General features: G+C 41.6%; 1 protein-coding gene across 5 annotated transcripts in view; it reads left to right on the top strand.

Moving 5' to 3' along the window:
• Positions 1-22709, top strand: part of tnrc6c2 (trinucleotide repeat containing adaptor 6C2) — a 65007-nt gene extending 42298 nt beyond the window's left edge. For all 5 annotated transcript variants that reach the window (XM_040024646.1, XM_040024645.1, XM_040024643.1 and 2 more), the window contains 18 exons: positions 658-3111; positions 4100-4303; positions 4891-5057; positions 5149-5226; positions 5661-5718; positions 5965-6107; positions 6832-6975; positions 7759-7899; positions 8391-8510; positions 8753-8836; positions 9474-9756; positions 10099-10263; positions 11214-11402; positions 11948-12097; positions 12933-13148; positions 14580-14653; positions 14920-15059; positions 15649-22709. In XM_040024646.1, coding sequence (XP_039880580.1) covers positions 658-3111; positions 4100-4303; positions 4891-5057; positions 5149-5226; positions 5661-5718; positions 5965-6107; positions 6832-6975; positions 7759-7899; positions 8391-8510; positions 8753-8836; positions 9474-9756; positions 10099-10263; positions 11214-11402; positions 11948-12097; positions 12933-13148; positions 14580-14653; positions 14920-15059; positions 15649-15997 — 5159 coding nt within the window. In that variant the 3' untranslated portion in view covers positions 15998-22709. The remainder of the gene's footprint in view (positions 1-657; positions 3112-4099; positions 4304-4890; positions 5058-5148; positions 5227-5660; positions 5719-5964; positions 6108-6831; positions 6976-7758; positions 7900-8390; positions 8511-8752; positions 8837-9473; positions 9757-10098; positions 10264-11213; positions 11403-11947; positions 12098-12932; positions 13149-14579; positions 14654-14919; positions 15060-15648) is intronic.
• The last annotated feature ends 1714 nt before the right edge of the window (positions 22710-24423 follow it).

Below are 24423 nucleotides of genomic sequence, written 5' to 3'. Positions count from 1 at the left end.
AGCCACGATGGAGACGGATGGGTCTCTCGCTGCCGGGTGTTGGAGGAGTGCAGAAGGGAGAGAGGGACAGGGTGAAGAAAGTGGTGGGGGGGGGGAAATGGAGGAGGGAGACATGAGTATAATAGGACATAGGTGAGAGGTGGGATAATAATAAATAAATGACTTTAGAGAGTGAAAAGGGAGTAAATCAGTAAACCTCTGTTTAAGAAATGGAAGTTAAGTAAAAACTGGGGAGAAAAAGAGAAGGAAAGAACGATGTAAAAAGAAAGCAAAGGCTCCATCTCAGTGTTTCTGTTTGGCTGACTGCACCAGAGCAAGGATATATGGATATCCTGAAGCTGATATGACAAGAAGCACGCTTGGCTGTGCATTCTGATTATGTTTTAAATCCTGAAACATGCAAGTCTGACCATCTCATCCTGCCAAGTCTGATAGCTAGCGTTAACTAACCAAGAAGATAAAATTGGTTCAGGAAGCTAACTGTAGCCTGGTTGTGAACTTGCATTACATGATTTTCCTTACTCTAAACTTATGAATTTCTTTTCTTTCTCCCCTCCTCCTTGTCCTCCCTCTACTTTTACTCATCTCTATCTGTCTCCTTTGTTTAATCTCTTACCCCCCCCCCCCCCCCCCCTTTTTTTTTTTTTTTCTCTTTAGACATATCCCTCCAGTGTGGCCCTGGTGCCCAGTATGAGATCTCTTATTGGGGAGCCTCTGTACCAGTTGACAGCCCATCAAGTGCCAACAGCTGGGACAAAGTGATTATTGACAAGAGTGATACAGAAGCTTGGCCCTCCATCAGCCGCAGTAGTGACCCCTGCAACCCTGTAACACCAGAATGCCCCTCGGGCTCCACCAGCTCTAACCTAGACACCAGTGCTGTCACTACTACCAGTAGGAGTAGTTTTGTGAGTATGGCCACAGGCGCAGCAGGCCAGCAGGCCCACTACCCCTCTCTCAAAGCTAACAATAACATGATGACAGGACCTGGATCAACCAACGCATTAGTAGGTAATAGAGGCTGGGTTTCAGATGGTAAACAAGATGGTATGAATAGTGGCAGAGTTGGAGCACCCAATAACTGGGGCTCTTCCAATTTTAACTTGAATCTCAACCCAAATGCCAACCCTTCAGCCTGGCCTGTTCTGGGCCATGAGAGTGTTGGAGGTGGTACCAGTGGGGTGTCCAGCTCTTCATCCCTTCCACCAGGCATAAATGGCAATGGAAATTTAGGAAATGGGAACATGGGAGGTGCTGATAACGGTGGGGGAAGTTGGGTTGGCATGATGAGTGCTACAGAAAATGAGCAACAGCACCCTTCAACCAACACAAACTTGTCCTTCAATATAGAGCCTGTTAACCTTAACACTGATGGACCAAACCACACTAAACAACAACAAGCTCAGGAGCCTATGAGCCCTATCCATGGTTTAACTGGTTGGGGAGGCCAGTCACCCACTGAGTCATCCCAGCTCAATGGGGATACAACCGGCAGCTCTGTATGGGGTAGTGGAGAAACAAAGGCAGCTGACTCCCCCAAGGACTCCAGCTGGGACTCAACAACATCTGGAGGCCTCTCTGCTTGGGGTCGCCAAGGCAGTGGTGGTGGGAGTAGTGGAAGTGGTGGCTGGGGTGATTGGGGAAAATCCTCTGGCGGTGGAGAAGCAACTAAAGGTTGGGACAACATAGATGCTGGTAGTTCTGGCTCAGGCCAAGACCAGCAACTGAGCTCTTGGGGCCAGCAGCTTGGAACAGCCCCAGCAAGTGAGGACAGCGGAGACAGCAGTGAAGGTCGATCCCAGCGTAGAGACAGATCCTCCAGCATGGAATTTGCCCCTTTGCTACCACGGCAAGACCTTGACCCTAGAGTCCTGAGTAACACAGGTTGGGGACAGACCCCCGTCCGACAGAACACTGTATGGGAGATGGAAGAAGCAAACTCTGATGATGGAAAGAGCAGTAGCAGCTCAGACACCATAGGAGCCTCCAGCTCCAATGGCGGACCCTCATCTACCAATGGCACCATAACTCCTACCATTGCTCAGAGGCCTGGATCTGGAGGGAAAAGTGACAGTGAAGGATCTTCATCTTCTGGGTGGGGAGCTCCAGCATCTCAGCCAGTCCAGACAGGATCAGGATGGGGTGACCCCCCACAGTCACTCAGTAAAGCTCCGAATGGCACTACTAGTGGCTGGGGAGATCCTTTGCCTTCCAGTGGTCCCAAGAATGGGGGTACCTCATCCTGGGGATCAGAGGACAAGTCATCCAGCTGGGACAATGGCCTAGTGAAAAACCAGCCTACTAGCTGGGGAGAAGGCCCCAAAAATGCCCATAAGTGGGGCAACAATAATGGTGGTTCTAATGGCTCCACTACAGGGGAATGGGGAGAGCCAGACATCAAGAATAATGGTTCCTCTAGCAGCATGTGGGAAGGAGAAGGAAGTAACGGAGGAAATGGTGGATGGAAGGAAAGTCCTCGAGGAGCAAATGGAGGAGGCTGGGGCAAAACTCCTGCTGTGAGTAATAGCAGCTGGGGGGAGACCTCACGTGCCAATGGACCAGTGCAGGGTGGCTGGGGCTCCTCCAAGCCACAAGAAAGCAGCAGCAGCAGCACTGGTAGTGGAGGAGGTGGAAGTATTGGTTCTTGGGGAGGTCCCAGTTCTGTAAAGCAGAACAACTCTAGCTGGGGTAATGTCAGCAAACAGGACCAAGGTATGGAGCCTACTGGCTGGGAAGAGCCCTCTCCTCCCTCCATTCGTAGGAAGATGGAGATTGACGATGGAACATCTACCTGGGGGGATCCCAGTGCCTACAACAAGACAGTCAACATGTGGGATCGTAACAATCCCACTAGTAACCCAGGCAACAGCGGCCCCCCTCCAAGTAAGAATGGTGGAATGATTATTCCCAACAATAACAACAACAATCACTCCGTTGGACCTGGCAACAACAATCACCATCACTCTCACCCTCACCATATGCACCACCATACTCATCATGGCCAGCCCCCAACTCACCTGCAACACCATGGAAACAACAATGGGTCGCCCAACAATGCAGCATCACATCCAAGTGTGGGGCCCCAAGGCAGACCCACCCACTCCAACCCAGGTATTTAAAAGACTTAAAGACATTAATGACCTAAAATCTTATTTTGCTTAACATTCAAGTAGTATTTGAAATTCAAAAATGAATTAAAATTTGATTTCTGATCTTATAGTCTCCCACCATACTATAGTCAATGAAATGTTTAAAAATTTCAAACTGACTTTTACAAAAGTGGGTATTTCTTTCTAACAGCATATGTGTGTTTTATTCAAGGGATACTGATTTTCTTGTCTGTTAACAAGCCAGGGAGACAGACAAAGAGATTTTGTTTTCACCTGTTCCCATAAAATGAGAAAATTATAACAAGCTTGGGAACTATGGTCCTTCCTTTCAAAAATAAATTCTTTGAAGAATTTACAAAGTGACTGTTTTTGCTCCCAGAGAAGTTAAAATCTTCACAGTTGTCATCAGCATTTAATAGTAGATTTAAGTTTGCACTTTCACAAGATCTAGTAAGTCTTTGAAAAACAAAAGCCCTGTGAAGCATAGATATTTGCCAAAGCTTTAATGGCAAACAGTTTTAATTGTGAATGAGACCACTGCCATCTGCTGTCTGCAATTTGTGCTGCAGTGACTAAGGAGCATCATGAACACTTCCAAAACACATTTAAGCCAAATAGCTGCCCATTTCTGCTGATGTCATTAATTTAGGCTTTTCCTAATCTGCTGCTTTGCTTTGTCTTGTCTCATTCACCTACACATTCATAGACACAGCTTGGCAGGCTGGGGTGGTGAAAGGCATATAATTATAAAAAACCACAGCATACAATAGAAAAGGTTACTATCACTTATTGATATGTCACTAAAGCTTAGTCTCTTTAGACCTTCATGCTATGTGATGCTGTCCTTGATGGGAACAGTGGTATTATTCCATTTGTTTTCAGGGAAGCACATAAGAGGATTAACTAATGATGTTTTAAAATTGATGAAAATTTCTGCTGTAAAGAAGCTGATTTCATTCTTTTAACTAATTAATTGCCCTTTCTTCCAGGCTGGGGGGAGATTCCAAGTGTTCAGCCCAAGTCAGAACCTGCTTGGGGAGAGCCAGCAGCTCCAACATCAGCTGTGGACAATGGTACCTCAGCCTGGGGCAAGCCCCCAGGTGGGGTAGGAGGATGGGGAGACGGTGGCCATGAGTCCTCTGGCCCCTATGGCAGGGGAAGTGGACCCCCAGGTTCTGCACCTTGCAAGCCAGGTAACACTCAGAATTTATTGTTAATGCTGGATGTTAATAATAGGAGTTGATTAACTGATACCACCAGTGCTATATTCAGTGCCATCAATTAGTTCAGACTTACAAAATTACTGTTTTTCTGCTTTAACCTGTGAACACAATTGTCAACTTAGGCACTGGTTTGCTTTGGGTTCACTATTTTGTTTACGGCAGTAGCTCCATAATATGTTTGCACAGCACACTTCAGTTAGGGAACACAAACGGGAAGTTTCTACAGAACTATACCGTTTGTGCCAGTTTTGAAAAGTTTTTGTTAGTGCTGCTGGAGTGTTGCTTGGATTAAAGCAATTCCACGCCTCAGTGGAGCTTGGTTATTTGTGCTGTTGGTTTTAAATGTTGGAAACGATAGAGGGGAGGTGTAGGGAGAAAGTGCAGACTGGCATGTAGCAACAGTGGCACCAAGTGGCTGTGTTTAAAGTTACCTGCTGCTCAGCTTCTGAAATGGTATTGTGAATATAGAGGACACATAGTATCGAGTAATGCACTGAAGATTTTTTTTCTTTTATTCCTCACAACTTAATCCTATATTTCCCATCCCTTTCTTTCAGGCCCCAAACCTATGCAAGATGGCTGGGGAAATGGAGGGGAAGAGATGGGCATGTCTACCAGCCAATGGGACACTGAGGATGGGGATGTATGGAACAGCCCAACCCCCCAGGAGAGCAGCTCTTCTTGTAACTCCTGGAGCAATGGACCCAAGAAGTGCCCAAACAAGGTCAGTGAACTCGCCTGTCACAGTGGCATTTATGACCTTGGAAACATCATGTAATGTTGAATTCATAATATTTTTGCTTCTTTGTTTTCAGGGGAAGATGGGCAACAAGCCAGATGAGGCCTGGATTATGAACCGTCTCATCAAGCAACTCACTGACATGGGCTTTCCGGTATGAACCCTGCATATTTAGAATTAAGTGTCAATGCAGACTCAAAGCACTCGCAAGCTTTCTTCTGGAATTTTTTGCTTTAATGCCTCTGCGCTGGTGGCAGATTTAGCTGCGAGGTATCATTTATTTAGGTTATCAGTTCTGAAAGTGATACTCAGAGATGAAGGTCACTATGACCTCTAACCAGGAATTTGATATTTATTCAACACAGGAAGAAATTTCTTACGATTTAGCACAAGCATGCACTAGCGCTGTGGAATGAACTAATTGGATTTCAATGGTCAAAGGTTATTGTGACCTTAAACAAAACTTTTGGGGCATTATAAATGAAACCTTTTCAGGCTGGAAAAACTATCAAGTGATGAAATATCAGCTCTTCTGGCAAATTAATCCCAGTCTGGTTATGCTAATTACAAGGTTTTTGTACTTCACAGAGAGACCCTGCTGAGGAGGCATTGAAGAGCAACAATATGAACCTTGACCAGGCTATGAGTAAGTACACCAGCATTTTCGTGTGTCAACCTTGTCTTTACGCTTGCTGTTCTGAGATGTTTGTTTTTATTTGAATAAATCAGTTCATTCTCTTCAGTTCCGCTTGGTTGAATACTGACTGACCTTTTTCTTTAAAATATATATTTTTACCACTAATGAGATTAAATAAAACTCTCTTTTATAGTGACACAATATATTTATTTGGCTAGATTTCACAACCTCTGCAATCACCTCTTCTTCTTCTAGCTGCTCTTTTAGAGAAGAAAACAGACCTGGACAAGCGGGGCATGGGCATGTCTGATTACAGCAATGGCATGAACAAGCCTTTGGTGTGTCGGCCTTCCGCACTCTCCAAAGACCCCTCCGAACGCAACGCCTTCCTCGACAAGGTACGTCGGGTATAAATGCATGGTGGTATTCAATTCAATTCAGTTTTATTTATACGGCACCAAATCATAACAACAGTCGCCTAAAGGCGCTTTATATTGTAAGGTAGACCCTACAATAATATGTACAGAGAAAACCATATGACTCCCTATGAGCAAGCACTTTGGTGACAGTGGGAAGGAAAGACTCCCTTTGAACAGGTAGAAACCTCCGGCACAACCAGGCTCAGGGAGGGGCGGCCATCTGCTGCGACCGATTGGGGTGAGAGAAGGAAGACAGGATAAAGACATGCTGTGGAAGAGAGCCAGAGATGAATAACAAGTATGATTCAGTGCAGAGAGGTCTATTAACACATAGTGAGTGAGAAAGGTGACTGAAGAAAAAACACTCAATGCATCATGGGACTCTCCAAGCAGCCTACACCTATTGCAGCATAACTAAGGGAGGATTCAGGGTCACGTGATCCAGCCCTAACTATATGCTTTAGCAAAAGGAAAGGTTTGAGCCCTTACTGTAACTTTAGGCTTTTCTCTAATTATATGCTTAGATTGTAGCTTTTATGCTATGTTAACACATCACATTGGAAGGTTTTTAGATTGTAACGTCTTGGTTAGTACAAGAAATGTTTTTACACACATATAATTAACATTGTCAACGTGTAATGTTTGATGTTGCGCTCATCTGCCTTTATTCCCCTCATTAACTGTTTATTTTCCTCTGGTCTAGGATGGCGTCCTGTCAGACGACACCCCCCCATCACCGTTTTTGCCTTCCCCCAGCCTGAAGCTCCCCCTGGCCAATAGTAGCCTTCCTGGGCAGGGTCTGGGACAGGGCAACCCGGGGCTGGCCATGCAAAACTTGAACAGACAGGTAAAGCAGGTTTTCTTTTCTTTTTCTTTTTCTTTTTTTTTTCTTTTTTTTTTTTTTAATATATATGTAGTATAAAATACTACATATGTAGTATTGGGGGGGGGGCTTTGTACCCTTGGACAGCTGATACAGACAGTATCACTGTGCACAACCACTAATTTGCAGTGCTCTCTGTGGGATTTCCATATACAGATTGCAGTAGCAGCAACAAAAGATGTGTTAAATTGTTTTATACACATCTCTCTATTCACATGCTTTCCCACATCTCCCTTTTTCTGTTGCTCACTTTTGTGTATAACCTTGCCTGAAGAGCCCATTGAAACCAGATAGTTATGCTCTATCAAATATCACCCCTAGAGGCAGGCATGGCCCAGAAAAACTACAGGATGTCCTTGAAGTCCAAACAAAGGCACTGCAAGCAGCCTTTTTTCAAACTGAAAGGAAAGCCCTCTTCAGCAGTATGGGGTTAGAAATTTGAACAAGTGGCTTTTACAGGCTGATTGTTTTTCGTCAATTTAAAAAATGCAATTTCTGACATTTTTATGATCAAACAAACAGTTGCTCTCACCTTTTTCCCTCAGTATATGCTCTGCTGTAAAACACGTGATCTAGACCTAATCAAATTTTGCAATATTGCAGACACTTCACTTTTTTTTTTTTTTTCTTCATTTCAGATTTTTTTTTATTTATGTATTTTTGTTTTGATGTTTTTTTTGTTTATACTGCCATTACATGGCAGTACTCTTGAATATTTAATTGTACCATTGTGATTCCTGCATACAGATACCCAGTGGAATGTTTGGCAGTAGTGGAGCAGCACAAACCCGGGCCATGCAGCAGCAGCCTCCTCAGCCACCAGTGCCACCTCTCAGCTCCTCCCAGCCTAGTCTACGTGCTCAAGTGCCTCCGTTTCTCTCCCCTCAGGTAGTCAAACACATGATAATGCATATTAGATTTATTATGTGCTACTATGTCAAGTCCTAACACATATAAACAATCGCTTAAAGCTTGAAGATTTTGTGATATGGCCGAGGAACATGATTCTTTTCTTCCCCCACGTGTATATTTTGTATATTTTGGGCTTTTTAACTCATTTTAATTCTGTTGAATATGTCGTCTTTGTCCTCTTAAAATCTCCACAGCGTAGATCGCTTTTTACCTTCTTTTTTTTAAAATCACACTTAAAAACTCATGTGCAGTTTCAGTGATGTGGTTGACATACTGTGGCCATAACTCTTGAAATTGCAAGATTGCCTCCCAGACCTTTCACCTCCCTTCTTTTCTATCCTGCACAAATGCAGCGGTGGCTAGTTTCATCTTGCCAGAAGGTGCTTTTATGTACAGTTATTGTGATGTGCAGTGACTAACTTGTCATCTCTCTTTTGTTCCACCTCCATTTTTTCTATTCGCTTCAGGTCCAAGCACAGCTCTTGCAGTTTGCAGCAAAAAACATTGGTCTGAACCCTGCACTTTTAACTTCACCAATAAACCCTCAACAAATGACCCTGTTGTACCAACTTCAGCAACTGCAAATGGTGAGGTGCCATCGCTCTTTGCATTGCATTTGCAGCGCAGCTTTAACTTTTACAGCTTGAGCGAGAGAATATGTCTTCTGGACCTTTATTTTCATTTTTGATTTTACTTTTTAATTTGATTTTACTTCCTATGAATATGTCATTTTTAAAAATGATGATATCTAACAATGCATGAGAAAGTGAGTGTAGATTTTTTTATTGTTTACATCAATGTATTTCTTTATTTGTCTTCATCGATTCAGGCGTACCAGCGTTTACAAATCCAGCACCAGATGATGCAGGCGCAGCGCAATGTTTCCGGCCCTATTAGACAACAAGAGCAGCAAGTGAGTCAATAAATGTGTCATTACAAATAAAGTATGACCGTGAAGGTCTTTTAAAATTTCATGTGTGTGACTACATGTGGGCCATGAGTCATCGTACTGTGACCCAACTTCATTTATTCCTTTTTTTTTTTTTTTTCCCACTTATTTTTTGTCACATCATTACAACAGCGAAAAGAATATGCTTTGTAACAACAGGAGTTGCTGAAACGTTTAGATAACACAGGAACTTGTTACTTCCCATTATCTGACAACTTCTCCATTTTGCAAAAGGCGATAGTTTGTTCTCCTTTTTGTAAAAAAAATTATGTTTTGTTAGAAATAACCCACAAGATCCATAAGATATAGGTCAATCTTATCTATCTAACATTTTCTGTTTAAGCTTATCTTTGCAAACCACCCCTGCGTGTTCTTTTAGTTTGTTTTTGCTTGCGTATCTTTATCTATAACATATTTTGAAACATTTTATTTCCTCTTGCTTTTCCTTTCTATTCTCCACTGTCTCGACTTCCTCTTTGTTTTTCTTTTGTTTCAATATTTCCATCCATAATTTGATTAATGTTGTTGCTCTCCTGGCCTATATTTCCCAGTGCTTTCTTTTGAAATACATAATTATGACAGTCCTCCTTTTCTCTCCCAGGTTGCACGTACAATCACCAACATGCAGCAGCAGATCCAGCAGCACCAGCGTCAGCTGTACCAAGCGCTGCTGATGAAGCAGCAACAACTTCCCTCTCATTCCTCTTCTTCTTCCTCCTCCTCCACTGGTCTGCATCCCCCCGGTGGCCCCGCCGGAGGCCCCGGCTCTGGCAAATCAACCCTGGACCCCTTCACAGGCACTCACCAGGCTCCGAGCCTTGCCGATACACTGCACACCAAAGAGCCGCCGTCGTCGCCCAGCGCCTACAGCACCTACCCTCTCTGTGAGTCTGCTCTAGCAACAACACAGGGCTGAAAGAACAACACTATGGTCACTTTGTTTAAAACTCAAATTTTCCCATGACACAGAAATAAAAGAAGAACCCTCATTGTGTATTACAGCCTGTGTAGCACCTGATTTTGTGTCATGTGAAGTAAAAATAAATCAGCAACTCTTTAAAAAAAAAAAAAAGAAATTGTGCAATTGCTAAAATGCTTGCATCTTGTGTCTTATAGTTCTATGTGCAACACAATGTATCAAACAGTGTATCGCTGTGTTGTGTGTTTGAAGTATTTGTTTTTATTTGTGCAAATATTAACAAAAGATTCCTGTGTTTTGTGTTCAGCTGGACTGAATCCAAACATGAATGTAAACTGCATGGAGGTTGGGGGTCTGTCCCTTAAGGAGCCCCCTCAGCCCCAATCCCGCCTGTCCCAGTGGACACACTCCAACTCCATGGACAACCTCTCTGGCAACTCTTCAAATCTGGAGAACAACCTCAATAAGCACGGTACTTTGCACAATAACACAGACAAGCATGCTCACATAATGCAGAGGCTTTGAGAAAATTGTTAGATGAAACCAGCCTGACATTTAATGTTCAGTTGTTTTTTTGCATAAATACTTTCCAACGCCTTTTTAAAAAATCTTGATATTTTTGTGCAGACATGCTTCACTTGTTGAGGAGTGATTATAAGGCACTATTGGAAACGCCACACCTCCTAACACACTTAAGACTCGTTGACTTGTTTCCCAATGAGTAACTCAACAACTGACAGTAGCTTTTTGCCACTTGTATCATGCAAGACTTTCGACTGTGCGTTTGTTTTTTTTCGCACGTTCTGTTTGCAAGCTCATTAAGAATCCCTGAGTCTGAGGTGTCATAATTCCACCCAATAACAATGACAGGTGTTGCAGTCACATCCTTGAATATAATTGTGACATTTCTGTGATTTTCGAGAAGACAAATGCAGTCTTATATTTGTGTCAGTTTGAAACCACTGAAGTACACGAAGCACTCAGTAATGATGTCAGTTACTCTCCATAAAAACAATTTCTGTAATGTTTTGAGAAACTAGTTAACTGACGCAGACTTGTCAACTACTGCATTACTTTCATTTTAGCATTTAAGATTTCGTCAGGTTCTGCATTTCATACACATGATCTGTTTTCCAGCTTATACGTAGATAAAAATCTGTGGACTGCAAACAGTTATTCTTAGCTCATAGTTTCATCTTTTTTCTCCCACTATGGAAATGTTTATTGAAGATCTTAATCTTATGTCTACTGAAGCTCAATAGGAGCATCAGTAGACTTAAAAATAGACTTAATGTAGACACCATTTTTAGGGTGGTGTTAAATGTGCATTTATAATATTAATACTTGAAAAAATGTGTATATTTTTCTACTAAGTTGGACTAGGTTCAGGTGACTTTCTTACTTTTTCCTTGTGTGTTTCAGGTGCCATATCTGCTGCCTCTACCCTGGTCCCTCCTGGGAAGCCTCCTCAGCTGGAGGACTCATACAGCCCTTACAATCTAATCTCCAGCTCTGAGTCTCCCACCAGCCCCCTCGTGCCCCCTGACTGGGGCCAGGGCAAGAGTCCCAGTGAAAAGATCTCCAATGGGACCAACATTAACTGGCCCCCAGGTGAGAATGAGATGCAGAGGTATAAAGGTGTAGAACAGACAGGTGTTTTTCTTTAAATTGCGTGAAAAAGTCTCTGAATCTTTGGATACAAAGGCATTTATGAACGTGTCGGGTGTTTATCTAGAACGCAGTACAATCTCACTGGACTAATAAAATACAAACAGTACTTTTCTTATGTCGTAATTGCTTAATTGCATCAATTAAGGCTGCTGCTAAGGAAGCAGCTATTCAGTCTACAAAATTCAGAGGAAGATTTAAATACGAAGCATAGCATTAGATCAGGTTGGTTCACCACAATACCATTTTACACATTTACATGGCAGCTCTTATATAAAGTAGGCTAAACAGTATTACTGCTAAACTTAGCATGTCCAGAGTGGACCTCTATCTGCAAGCCCTCTTGCAATTCATCTCACGCACCCCAGTTGCAGCAGTTGCAGTGCACCAAGTATAATTCAGCGTAACACCTCGCTTCACACCTTTGTGTACATCTAACCTTGAAGTTTTAGCAGTCCTTTATTGTGTGCGTGTGTTTTGTGTTTTAGAGTTCTGCCCAGGGGTGCCATGGAAAGGCCTTCAGAACATCGACCCTGAGAATGACCCCAATATGACCCCTGGCAGCGTCCCCAGCGGTCCCACCATCAACACCAACATCCACGACGTCAACCGTTACCTGCTGCGAGACAGGAATGGAGGTATGACAACAGACAAGGGCCCAAATATCAGTACGACCGATAGCCCCACCGAAAAGCCGCGCTTTGTAAAGTTAGATGAATGTACGTTAGTAACCACTTCCAGAAGCCTACCCATGCTACCATATCTGCTTCACCACAGACCCCCACCATCATGCTGCACAGCATATATGAAATTAACCTTTTTGGGGGTTTGTGTCTGCTCACCACACTGTTCTCTACAACCATATAGCCACAGCTTCTCCACTTCAGAATGGCTCTTTGCCTCCAATCAGCAGCGACTGGCCCATCAGTGGCTACTCTAGATCTTTCAGTCTGTCGTCCTGTGATGGAGATGCCTCAGGTACACATCCCACGTATTCCCACTCATGTGTGGACCTGCTGACCTTTCCTTGCCCAAATGGAGAAATTCTCCTTATCTTCAACCTTACTTAACCTCTGAACTTTATTTATACATGTCCTTACCTCAGTCACACCTAAAAACCTGTTCCTTCAGCGCCTTAAACATCCTTTACCAAAACTCTTTGACCAAACCCACAAAAAAAAACAAGCCTCACCTAACTGGTCGTGACATTGGTACACACCCTGTGTTCATGAATCTTAAAAAAGGGTATTTGAAGTTTTTATTTGTAGACATTTTTGCAAAGTATGGTGTAATTGAAGACAGGTGGGTTTGTGGCTTGTTTTGCTGTTCATTTCCACATTTTGAAGCTACTATAAAGAAGTTCCAGATGATCCAGTTGAACGGTCATATTACATATAAAAAAATAAATACATTAAAAAACATTTTTTAACAGTATCCTCTTTCTCTTTCTCTGTTTCTGCTCTCCATGTACAGGTAAACTGTCTGACATGAAATCCACTTGGTCCCCAGGGCCCATCTCTCAGAGCCAAGCTTCTCTGTCCCACGAGCTTTGGAAAGTCCCACAGGGGCCACGCAGCACCACAGCCCCATCACGGCCTCCGCCAGGCCTCACTAACACCAAGCCCTCCTCCACCTGGGGAGGCAATTCGCTGGGTCTGTCTCAAGGCTGGAGTGGCTCATACTCCTCTGGTGAGCACTCAATTTCTTTTTATCAGAAATAGTGATGTGAAACTATCTGATACGTCATCACTTATGAGTTTTCATTGAAAATAAGCATACTATTGGAAAAAGAGGAAAAAAAACACGAGTATTGACAGTTTAGTGTGTGAATCAGGCACTTCAAGTGTGTGATTACTCCACTTTACATTTTTCTTCAGTTCTTGTTTTTATTTTGTGTCGTTCTGTTTTGAATTGACTTTAGTTTCAATGAGTTTCCTGAGTGAGATTTCTCATTTCAGTATCTATTGTGTCTAGTTTTAGTTTAGTTTTTATTCAGTGTTAGTTTTAGTTTTGTTTTTACTACACGAGGAAGAGTCAGATTGTGTGATTTAGAAAGTTTATAACGATATGATGTTTCTTTTCAAGCTATACAAACACAGTCATGTAGACAGTCTCAATAACCAGATTCCCCAAAGGCTGCTCAGACTGGTTGCGTTCATAAATTTGATTATAGTAACATAAAGTAAAGACATTATTCCTTTTTTATTTTTTAATAACACACTTTACAAGTAATTTTCTTATTTTCTTTTTTTTCTGAAGTCTCATTTATATTTATTTCAGGTGGCTAAAATGGTTTTTAATGCCCAGTTTTATTTTTAATTTTCATTTCAGCTTTAGTTAACGATCATCATGTGGGTTAAACTGCTTTTTTTAAAGAACAGTGTATCATCATAACTGCAATATTGGCTATTTACTTCATGAACAAATAAATATCAGGTTGCTTCTAACAATTTCTTTGAAATTGCTGAGCTTAAGCACATACAGTGCCTGTAATTTACAGAGGACAAATCAGGACATTTGAGCAGATTGCCGTGACCACGAATACAGGCGAATACATCTCTATGATGTATTACACGCAAGCCACAGACATGGTTGCCTATGCATAGGTGTGGTGTTCACAGCTGCGACTCTGCACAACCCAACTCTTGGTATTGTAAAGGTTGCCTGAACACACCCTGCCAAACTGACATCTTGAGGTTTACCAGCTTTCGCGTGACCTCGTTTTGACATGACAGATCTATACTTTATGCAGCAAAGAGGAAATAAATTTAGTGTGTGGAATAGATAGCAACTGGTGTCATGTTTTCCTTAGTAGTTGAGCTCTTAGACTTCAAGGCCCAGAGTCTCAGGGCTCTGGAAAAAGTCTCATAATATCAGAGAGTGTTGTATGTTGAATACAGCCCTTTTTCTCTTTCTGTTAGAAGGGCACTGTCACATTGATACACACTCACTTTATCTTTCTTTAGAAAGAAGGCATCTAGGCTTCTTGCAATGCGTGCCTGTGCCTGACCAAGATTCAGTTTTGACATTGAGTCAAATAACTTGTAATGAAAGTATTTCTGCAAATCATTATTCCAAGAAAACTCTTAATTTTTAACTCTGTCTGCATCCGCGTTACAGAGGGAACCACATGGAGTACAGACAGCTCCAACAGAACCAGCAGCTGGCTGGTGCTGAGGAATCTCACCCCACAAGTGCGTATGCTTTTCTTTTTTCTTTTTTTTTTTTGCTGCTAGTTTTTCACTGATACCTTGGGCCATTATGAGGAATTTGAGTTTAGTCTGCTCAAATTTGAATCTGCAGTTGTAGATTTCTGCTGGTGTAACCTTTTATATAGTTGCAATGACAAAAGAAACAAAGCAAAAGGAATAAAAACAGAAGGTAGACTGTGTTTGAGATAAAATGGTAAGATAGTTGTGACTGCAACTTTAGTGTGCTAATGTCTTGTTCTTTGCTTCAGATTGATGGTTCAACTCTGCGGACCCTGTGTATGCAGCACGGCCCCTTGATCACATTCCATCTCAACCTGACCCAGGGGAATGCTGTGGTGCGCTACAGCTCCAAGGACGAGGCTGCCAAGGCCCAGAAGTCCCTGCACATGTAAGCGTTAGCACAAGTCTCTTACATCAGCAAAAGTGGACTTAAAAACGGGGGGAAAAGTGCACTTTTTACTGAAGCAATATAATGGTGAAAAAAATGACAAATGCTTGGGGAAAACACAGTGTTCCTGATTTCTTTAGTATCTTTTCTCATGAATAGAACAGTTCAACATTCTCAATAATTCCAAGCAATGTTATTTTTGTGTCTGGGACAGTCACATGGGGGTGGGGAGTCACACCGTGGTCAGATGTATTGCAAAATTACAGAGATTGTTGTGATAATTAGTTCATCATGGGAAAAGAGCAGTGTGGAGACACGTGTTTAGGCTGCACGCTCGCATTGTTATTTCTGTGAGTCTCATGAGAGTTCCCTGATTCGGTTTAGCTAATAGCTTGTTGCCATGGAAACAAAATACAAGCCTTGTGACCCACTTTTCATTATCAGCAGCATTAAATGTGGTTACAGTGTAATGTTGGCATTAAGCACAAAAACAATTGAATAACATTAAAAGCAATCATCTGTCATGTCTGGTTTGCTCCTGATCGTAAAAACCATTCATAATTTTTTTCTTCTTCTTCTGTGCGTTAAGGTGCGTGCTCGGAAATACCACAATCCTGGCGGAGTTTGCTGGCGAGGAGGAAGTGAACCGCTTTTTTGCACAAGGCCAGTCGCTGGGGGCAAACACCACGAGCTGGCAGGCCAACCCGGGAACCAATCAAAACCGAATGGGCGGGGCAGCGCAGTCCCACTCAATTGGCCAGTGGAGCAGCAGCACCGGCGGAGGCAAGGCCAGCGGAGGCGACCTGCTGTGGGGCGGTGTGCCTCAGTACTCCAGCCTGTGGGGTCCGCCCAGTGGAGAGGACGCACGCGTGATTGGGAGCCCCACCCCTATTAACACCCTGCTGCCTGGAGATCTGCTGAGTGGGGAGTCCATGTAGGATGATGCCACAACACACTAACCAACCAACCAACTAACTCACCGCCACCATGTCATGTAAGCCATTGGTGGAGGGTGGGGTGGATTAAGAAAAGAAAAAAAAAAATCAATGTGAACAGGAGCAAAACCCAAGCAAATCATGTGGTGATAATCAGTATCAATTTGAACTGTTTGAACTGTGAATTGTAAATCAGAAGGTTGGGGTCATTACCACAGACTGCAGACCCCAGTCCTTTTGTTTTACTTTGGTCCCTTTCTCATTTGGTTTGCCGTTTTTTGTTTTGTTTTTGAGGGAAAACAGCCCTTTTTGTCCTCTTGGTATTTTTTAAAATGCATTATATTAAAAAAAAAAAAACTGAAGTGAGACACAACACAAAGAAACCTTTTAACTGTTTTATTAGTTTTTCCATAAGTATTCATGGCATTCTGTGGGAGGATTTCTTTTTAGGAGAAGCAATCAAAGCTGCCATCTGAGACTTTCCTTTTCCCTCCTAAAAACAAATAAAAAAAAATCATCCCAAAATAAGACTTACAACAACCATTCCCAGCATATCCATGGCCAATGATGTTGTTCAAAGACCTTTACTAGTTATGTTAATGTTTGTTTCTCAGCACTAATATTAGCCTTAAGTGCTCTCTGGCCCAGGTCCTTCCCAAGCCGTCTTTGTTTTTTGTTCTTCTTTTTTTGTTTTGTAACTGAAGAAAAAGCTGAAATCTTGCACAGTTTCACCTCTGAGCCAGCGAGCGGTACAGGACACAACTGGTGACTGACCTTGTCGCCGGGCAGTAAGAAGGCCTGGCCACGCCACGTGACTGGCACTACCAATCATCTACGTATTATTTTAATTTGTCTTAAAGGGATTGACACAGTTGTTTTTTTGTTGTTTTTGTTTTGTTTCTTTGGTAGGCCTAAATCCAAGCAAAAGTTTTGACACCCATCACAAGGAATAAGCTGAGAGAAGATTATTTGTCAGCCTTGCTGCGTTTGTCCATTTCCTTATGAATATGTATGTCCGGTGGCACCTAATCATTGACCTCTGTGAGCCCGGATCCTTCTGGTCACCTTTAAAATCGGAACCCAGTTGCTTTCTGGTGCTTTGTCGAATTTTCTAATGACAGATTTGTTATGAAGCCCAGCGGCCTTTATGGTCGGCCAATTTTCGGAGGAAAAAAACCTCAATTCTACTTTCAAGTGACAGTTACATTGTGCAATATACACCATAGACCTTTCTTCCGTCCACAGTCGATGTCCACCGGAGCTGGTTTGTCTAATATTTTTGTTTTCTTGTTTGTCTTTTATGTTTTGAATGTTGCTGATTTCAGCAAAAAGACTTTGGAACTTCAAAAAAAAACAAAAAAACCCCACCTTACCCCCTTTTTTCAAAACTTGGATTCCCTCCAGACCACCAGTCCCCTTGAAACTGTTGGGAAAATTCTGCAAAGAGGAAGAAGCAGCTGTTGAACTGTGTATGCAGCAAATTGTACTAAAAAGTGACACTGGGGTACACAACAATGCACACTTCCTCTCTGCGTGCCACAGCCACACCCAACAGAGACTGAAACCACAGCGGGATTGGATGGTTCTGGGCATCTGGCACAATACCAAATAAGAGGGGTTTCTCCTAATGCAGTAGACCTACGAGTGTTCCTTGCGTTTGGTACTGTACAAACAGAAGAGACTAAGATTTTTTTTGAGTTCTAAGGGTTTTATCATAGCACTTATGAAGAGCAAATCGCTTCAACTGCAATCCAATAAATCAAAAAGGAGCAGCAAAAACGATGAAAACGACACAAAAAAAGTACTGCTCTTTTATGTACTGTATCTATTCCATGGAAACGTGTCTGGCGTTGTTCCTCTGGTAGCAGGCTGAAGGGAAACAAAACTGAACTGTACCATTGGACTTTTGAGGGGAAAAAACTTCACTCTTGGTTTTTTCCCCTTCTTTGAACTATATCAACGTGATTATCACTGTTACTCCAAAAATTGTTATCCTTGCTCTCTTTGGAGGCTCTAGACTTTGCAGTGTCAGTGGTCTCTGACACCCGCTGGACAGCCAATCCGGTCAGTCGGTGGTTGAGTCAGAGTGGGGTGAGGTGGGGGAGTGTCCACTGAGTGCCTCTTTGCTGTGGTCCTCTGGATGTCGAGCGGCAGCCCCACAGCGCAGCACTTCCTCCTGGGCTCCACTTGACCGTCTCTCAGTCTGGCGTGAAAAACAGATCCTCCGGGACTGGCCAATCACGGCTCTCTGCCGCACACACGGCATCTCCAACAGGGGCCCACTACCACTCGACCCTGCTGTCATCCTGCCCTCTCCCCCACCTCCCATCTCTCAGTTCTTTGACACAAAGATCACTTTAGCTGGAAGATGTAATAGTCATATTTCTGGAATTTTTGCCAGTGTACTTTGTATTTTTTGGAAAAGATCATTTGACTTTTTTTTTCCAGTGTGTTATATTGTTATTTTTATCTACATGCAGTGGTCTACAAAGTACTGGCTGCTGAACTAGCCCTTCACTGTTCATATGCAGAAACACTTTGGTCAGAGGTGCCTCTGTATGTTCATCCTGTGTATTGAATGCAAAATGAGGATCAATACTACAGACCGTTAATGATTGTCTATTTGTTTTTAACTGATCATGCTTTCTTCGTTTGACAGTATTCTGTAGTACTTCCAGGTAGTATCTTGAGATGTGTAAGAAAAAAAAAAAAAAAGGTGTCTCAGACGGGGATGTGGGTGTTTGCCGCTCCAAGCTGCTCCACCTGCCCGCAGGCTGTCCCCCCTTGCCCTTTGCCTAGCTGCTATGCTATGACCTCCTCTCCTCCTCCACCACAAGAAGACCCAGTAGCCCTCCCCTGACCAGGCACCTACAGGCCCTCATATCTGTTTCTATGCAAAAAGACGAGAGGCTGGGGCCCTTTACAGCACGCCAAAGCTGTCTTGGGAATGAGCACTCCTCCCAGAGCTTGGCATATCCTAACAATTGTCCCCCACGCGCTCCTGTCAGCACTTCAAACTGGCCGCAGTTTCTGTAAAGTCAGGCTCAGCCACCAGAACACTGTCATGTATCTAAAAGTTAGAACACTTTATCAAAAGGTCGGCCTTTCTCTCTGAGCTGAAGACGCTTCTGTCCAGCTTGATCTCAGGGTAGGGGAGTTGATGATACAAAGTATGAGATGCAGCTCTCCGTATCTGTCCTTTCTACTGTGAGAGCAAAGTCTAAAACTTCGAAGGCCATCTGCACGCAGCAGGACGTACAGACCTCATGCCTCGAAACTGAATCCTTATTGTAGGGGGGAAGAGGCTCGCATTGAATCCTCTTCCCAAAAAGATGGCCTCTTGTTATTGTTTGGGGAGACATTATTGCATGTAAAAAGATGCCAATGTATTGTGCCAATATAAATTTGCTGTGTCATACTGTATATTTATAGAGAGCACTTCTGTTCCCTGTTTGGAGGAGCTTTGATGACCTTTGCAGAGGGTGTAGGGGGGGACAGGAGGGATCAAACAAAAGGGCGGCAGCATCACACCCTGAAGCGACTGAGATTTTTTTTTTATGCTTTTGTGGGGAATGCCCCAAGCTAAGGAGAAAATCTTTACTCAGTTGGGGGTTCCAGTTTGCTACAGTGCACAGTTGATGATGGGTAATCCCGGGTACATATTTTTTTAAAACCAAAAATGAAATTGCATTTTAACGTCATTTTTATGAAGTTTGACATAAAAATCTTAAAAATGCTAAAAAATCTAAATGAAAAAAAAAAGATCTATAATATGTTAAAAGCTCTGCACTTCTAGCTGAAACGTCTCTGGTCATCAGCCTCTGCTACCAACATCTAAAGGAGCAGAGCGGTGGCTGGGGTGCCTTTTTTTTTGTGGATGCTGTATTTATCTCGTTTTACGTTTGTGCCCTGCTCAAAGCAGGCCCACTGAACTGTACATTTCCACAGACCCAGGTGGCTTGGGCCCACTGTATCAGCCTCACTCTCTGATTCTGCATCAGCAGGAGCAGAGAGGCACATTTCAAGAGGTACAAAGTCTTAAAAATGAAACAAAAAAAAAAAAAAATAGCTTAAAAAATATATATTAAAAAAAAATAAAAATAAGAAAACGGGAAAAGGCTACCTTTCAGGACTTTCAGTCCTGCAGCACACAAGCAAAAATCACTATTGCCTGTTTCTGTAACTGCCTTGATCCAAGCTCAGACAGACCCAATAGCCGAGGACCTCCCAGCATCCTGTACTAACTGGAGAACCCTGACAGTGAAGGGGGTTTCCCATGCTGCACCAGCATCGAGAGGCTCTCCTCTCTACAGCTCTGTTCTAGATAGCAGTATATGTATACACTACATATAAATATATATATCTATATATATATACTGTGAGTACGGTGTGTGGTATCACCTCTTCAGACTTCTTGGATCGTAACCTCTGAAACTTTCATTTTAGTTTGAAAGGTCTTGGTTTAACACAGCTGAAAATGAGCAATATGTATTTTCCCCGCAAATAAGTGAGACAAAGGAAAGAATTTGGGTCGGGTATAAACTGATACTTGACTGATCGAAAGCAAAGTCTTTCTTGTACGGAGTCAGATATGCACGTTCTGGTTTTGATGACATATTACAGTACTATGAAGTGTTTGTACTGTATATGTGTGTTATTTGTTTGTTAATTAGGCTGCCTAAAAGCCCAACCTGAATCACCTGGTTTAATGCATATTTTACCCAGTTGATTAAAAAAAAAAAAAAGAAATCACAAACATATCAAAACAAAACAAAACATTGAACAGAAATACTTGAATCATTGAACGCCAATAACATAATGTGAAGTCAGTAATTATTATTTTTTTGTTCTTTCCATCTGACAGGTACACTTAGGGGCTTTTAGAGAACATCAGATGTGTATTGCATTAAGTTACAAATACAAAATCTTTGAAAAAAACAAAGTCATCTTAGAAATGTGCTTGAAAGTCAGATGTTTGTATGAATGTGTGCTCAAGAAACTGTGCGTACAGGGCACGTGGCCTGCTGTTATGTTCCACTCAGTACGTTATATTTTGTGTCTGTTTATATCTTCTTTTTTTCGTTGTTGTTATTGTTGATGATCTGTCAAAAACTATTCTGATAGACGTTGTTATCTTCTAAGGTTGCACTGAGTGTCTTCTACCCCTCACTCAGCTAATCGTAGTTAAACGAGTCTAAGTACGGAGGGGCGATGGTGACAATTCATGTGTACATGTTTACTCAAGGACTTTGTTTTTCCATTCTGTAAAAAGTTTATCTACCTTATAGTGGCTTTTATTGTGGAATAATCCAATACAAGGATTATCTTGAGTATTGCACCATTTTGTTCCAATTATATAAAAAAGAAAATAGGAAAAAAAATTTAAAAAAAGAAAAATGTGCAAAAAAAAAATGATAAAAGGAAAAAAAAGTAACAAAAAAAACAAAGAACTGTGGCCATAGATAGCTGTAGAAGGACTAGTAATCCCGATTTTAACTTCATGGAGAGACGGAAAGGGATAAAGTGTGGGAGGTGAGTTTGTTATAAGACTCATTTCAGAGGTGCCTATCTTTTCTTTTTTTATTTTGCAAAAGCCACCTGTCGTTTACAAAGCATTTCATTTATCTGAGTTCAAGGAAACAGGAATGTTTTTTGGTTTTGTTTTTTGTTTTGTTTTTTAAGGACAAATTTCATCTTCCATCAAATATGGACATGAAAATCTTGCAAAATGAAGATTTATGCTACTTTCAGAACTCTGGGATTGATCAGTGTTGTCATATTTCAATTTTTAATTTCTCTTTTAGTATCGATGGACTATCTCTGTATGTGTTACGTGGTGATTTTATGTTTTCTGTAATACTGCAACGCAGTTTACTCACTATCTTGCACACTCATTAAAAAAAAAACAAAAAAGATGTGGATTTTGTCTCAGGAAGGCCAGGGTTCCAGATACCAACTCCATCATTTCTAGGTTTGATGTTCGTGTGAAAATAAGCAACTGAGAACTATTAAACTCCAAGAAAGCACTGAAGTTTATGAGTTTAACAGAATATAGAGAGTACCATTGTTTCTTTAAAACAACAAAAAATGTTCGTAGCAAGTCACATATTTACCAAATAAGACTAAGAATCAACTTTGAGAAAAGTGGAGCGCTTTACATGTGAAATTTGAAGTAGAAATTGCTTTACATTTAAACGCGATCAGTGGTTTGATTGTCATTATGACAGTGACAGGAAAATGCATTTGTATGTTTTGACTTTGAGTTTCCATCCTGTAGTTCAGGAGCACGTGCAAGACACTCTTTGTTTGTTTGTTTTAAAATCATCTCTCCTGCCTGTTAACATGTCAGTTCCTGTGACAGGTATTCAATAGCTGAGAGATTTCTTAACATGTAACAGATGGTTTTCAGAGGCATGTTGAAGAGGAGGAATAAAGCTGGTTTTTAATGGATCATGATCTATGCACAAGTGGGAGGGAGGAGTCCAAACCCTGCTGCTGTACTGCGGGCGTTTGTCGACTCAGACTCTGGGGTTCAGGGTTTGATGGAGGGTTTTCATTTTTTTGTGTGTGTGTTTTTTGCTGAAATTTCTTCCACTCCCATCCCACCCATTGTCATCTAATGTTTTAGCAAAATTTTACATTGCGTCGTCATGCTGTGTAATCCTTAACCAATGAGCGCTTATCCTTCTGCTAAAGCACTGTGGGTTGTACTGAGGAAAAAACAAAAAGAAGCCCGTTACTTTTAAGGCTGTCTGTTTTTTTTAAGGGGAGGACGGCGGGTGGGTTGTGGGAGTGGGGGTACTTTGCCTTTGCCTTTCTCTTTACTTTGAAGGAAAAAAAAAAGTAAAATTGTCTGTAACTGAAATACAAAGTTGTGGCTTTTAATGTTGTTCTTTTTTTCTCCTCATAGAATGTGATTGTTAAAGACATGCACCGAAAAAAAAAATGTTTCCATGGATTATGGAACTTCTTTCGGACTATATTAATAAACTGCAAATTTTCTTGTCTGTTATTTTGTATCTTGTCCTGTTTTTTTTTCTTTGTTTGTATGTTTTTTAATAGTAGAAGGAAAAAAAAAAAAGCTTTTTGGGGGGCAACTAAAATCAAACTTTTAAAGCTGATTTTAGCGTATTTTACTTGTGATTCCATACGTGCAGATTTTAAGGTCTGGTGAACATTTTTATAATGCTCCAAAGTAACAGCCAAGAGGTATGTTGAAGGTACAATGTGTAAAATCTCAGCACCTTTCGATTGCAGCCAACTGAATTCTGGTTTCTTACCCCTTCCAATTTAATTGCATAATCCTAGTTACAGTGGCTGCTGTAGGGAAAAACACACTGTGGTAGTTTTGGTAGTTTATCTGTAGTAAATGCAGGCTGTTAGTCTGCTGTTTACCTCAGCTGGCAATGCCAGGTGAAATGCGTGAAAACTAATACAAGTCGCAGAAGCTCACTTCTGCTTTTGATGGTATCCTGAACGTTTGTTAGTAAGTGCTGCTGTTGGCTGGTATTAGTGAAACTTTCTTTGAAGTGGATCTAACATTGGACATTCAATTCAGTTCAGTTAAATTCAATTTTATTTATGTAGCACCAATAACAATAACTTAAAACCAGCTGTTTTAAGTTATTGTCTAGCCCACTTGTCAGCTGTCCAGAGGTGGAAGGGTGGCATGTCTCAAAGTAAGTAATAATAATGTATAGGCATCTTTTGATGTGTTACAGCTCTGATGATGAGGATGAAAATAAGCATGTACAATTCTTAAATGATCATACATAGTTTGAAAGCAGTTTAATCTCCCCCCCCCCCCCCCCCCCCAAAAAAAAAAAAAAAAAAAAACCAAAAAACTTATAAGGTGTACAATAGGTCTGTAAGTGGTCGATCTCTTGGTAGATACATAAAACAAGATCAGGCAAAACGTGTCCGTCTCAGCTGCTGTATTTAAAATAGCAGGACAACATAGCAGCTTCCACAGACCGGCGCTCTTTCCTGTGTATTTTAAATGGATTCTTATTTTTTTAGTTTATGAGAACATCAATTTGTTGTAGCACATAATCACACACTAATCATTGTATAGTTATGAGTACATCATTTTTTTTTCTATTACAGTAATCTCTGAAATTACTGTATCTTTAAGATTTTGTTTAATTTTTTTTATTTTATTATTATTATTATATTTATTTATTTATTTATTTATTTTACCAATAATCTTAAAACTGCAGAGTTGGCTGTAGCTTACGAGGTAGAGCAGGTCATCTACTAATTGGAGCTGTGGTGGTTGTCTGTTCGCTCTCTGATACATTCATTGGAGTATGGATGTCTGAAAATGTTAGAACTTAGGTGCAGACAAAACATACTTGTATGAATAAGTGAATGAGGCTGTTGTTTAAGGCACTATACAAGAACCAGCCCGTCTTTGCCTTGCATTATAA

This window comes from Simochromis diagramma, unplaced genomic scaffold (genome assembly GCF_900408965.1).
Source record: "Simochromis diagramma unplaced genomic scaffold, fSimDia1.1 OVJJ01000302.1, whole genome shotgun sequence".
Classification (NCBI taxonomy): domain Eukaryota; kingdom Metazoa; phylum Chordata; class Actinopteri; order Cichliformes; family Cichlidae; genus Simochromis; species Simochromis diagramma.
The sequence above is the reverse complement of the archived record's forward strand: the minus strand, read 5'-3'. Positions and strand labels throughout refer to the sequence as shown.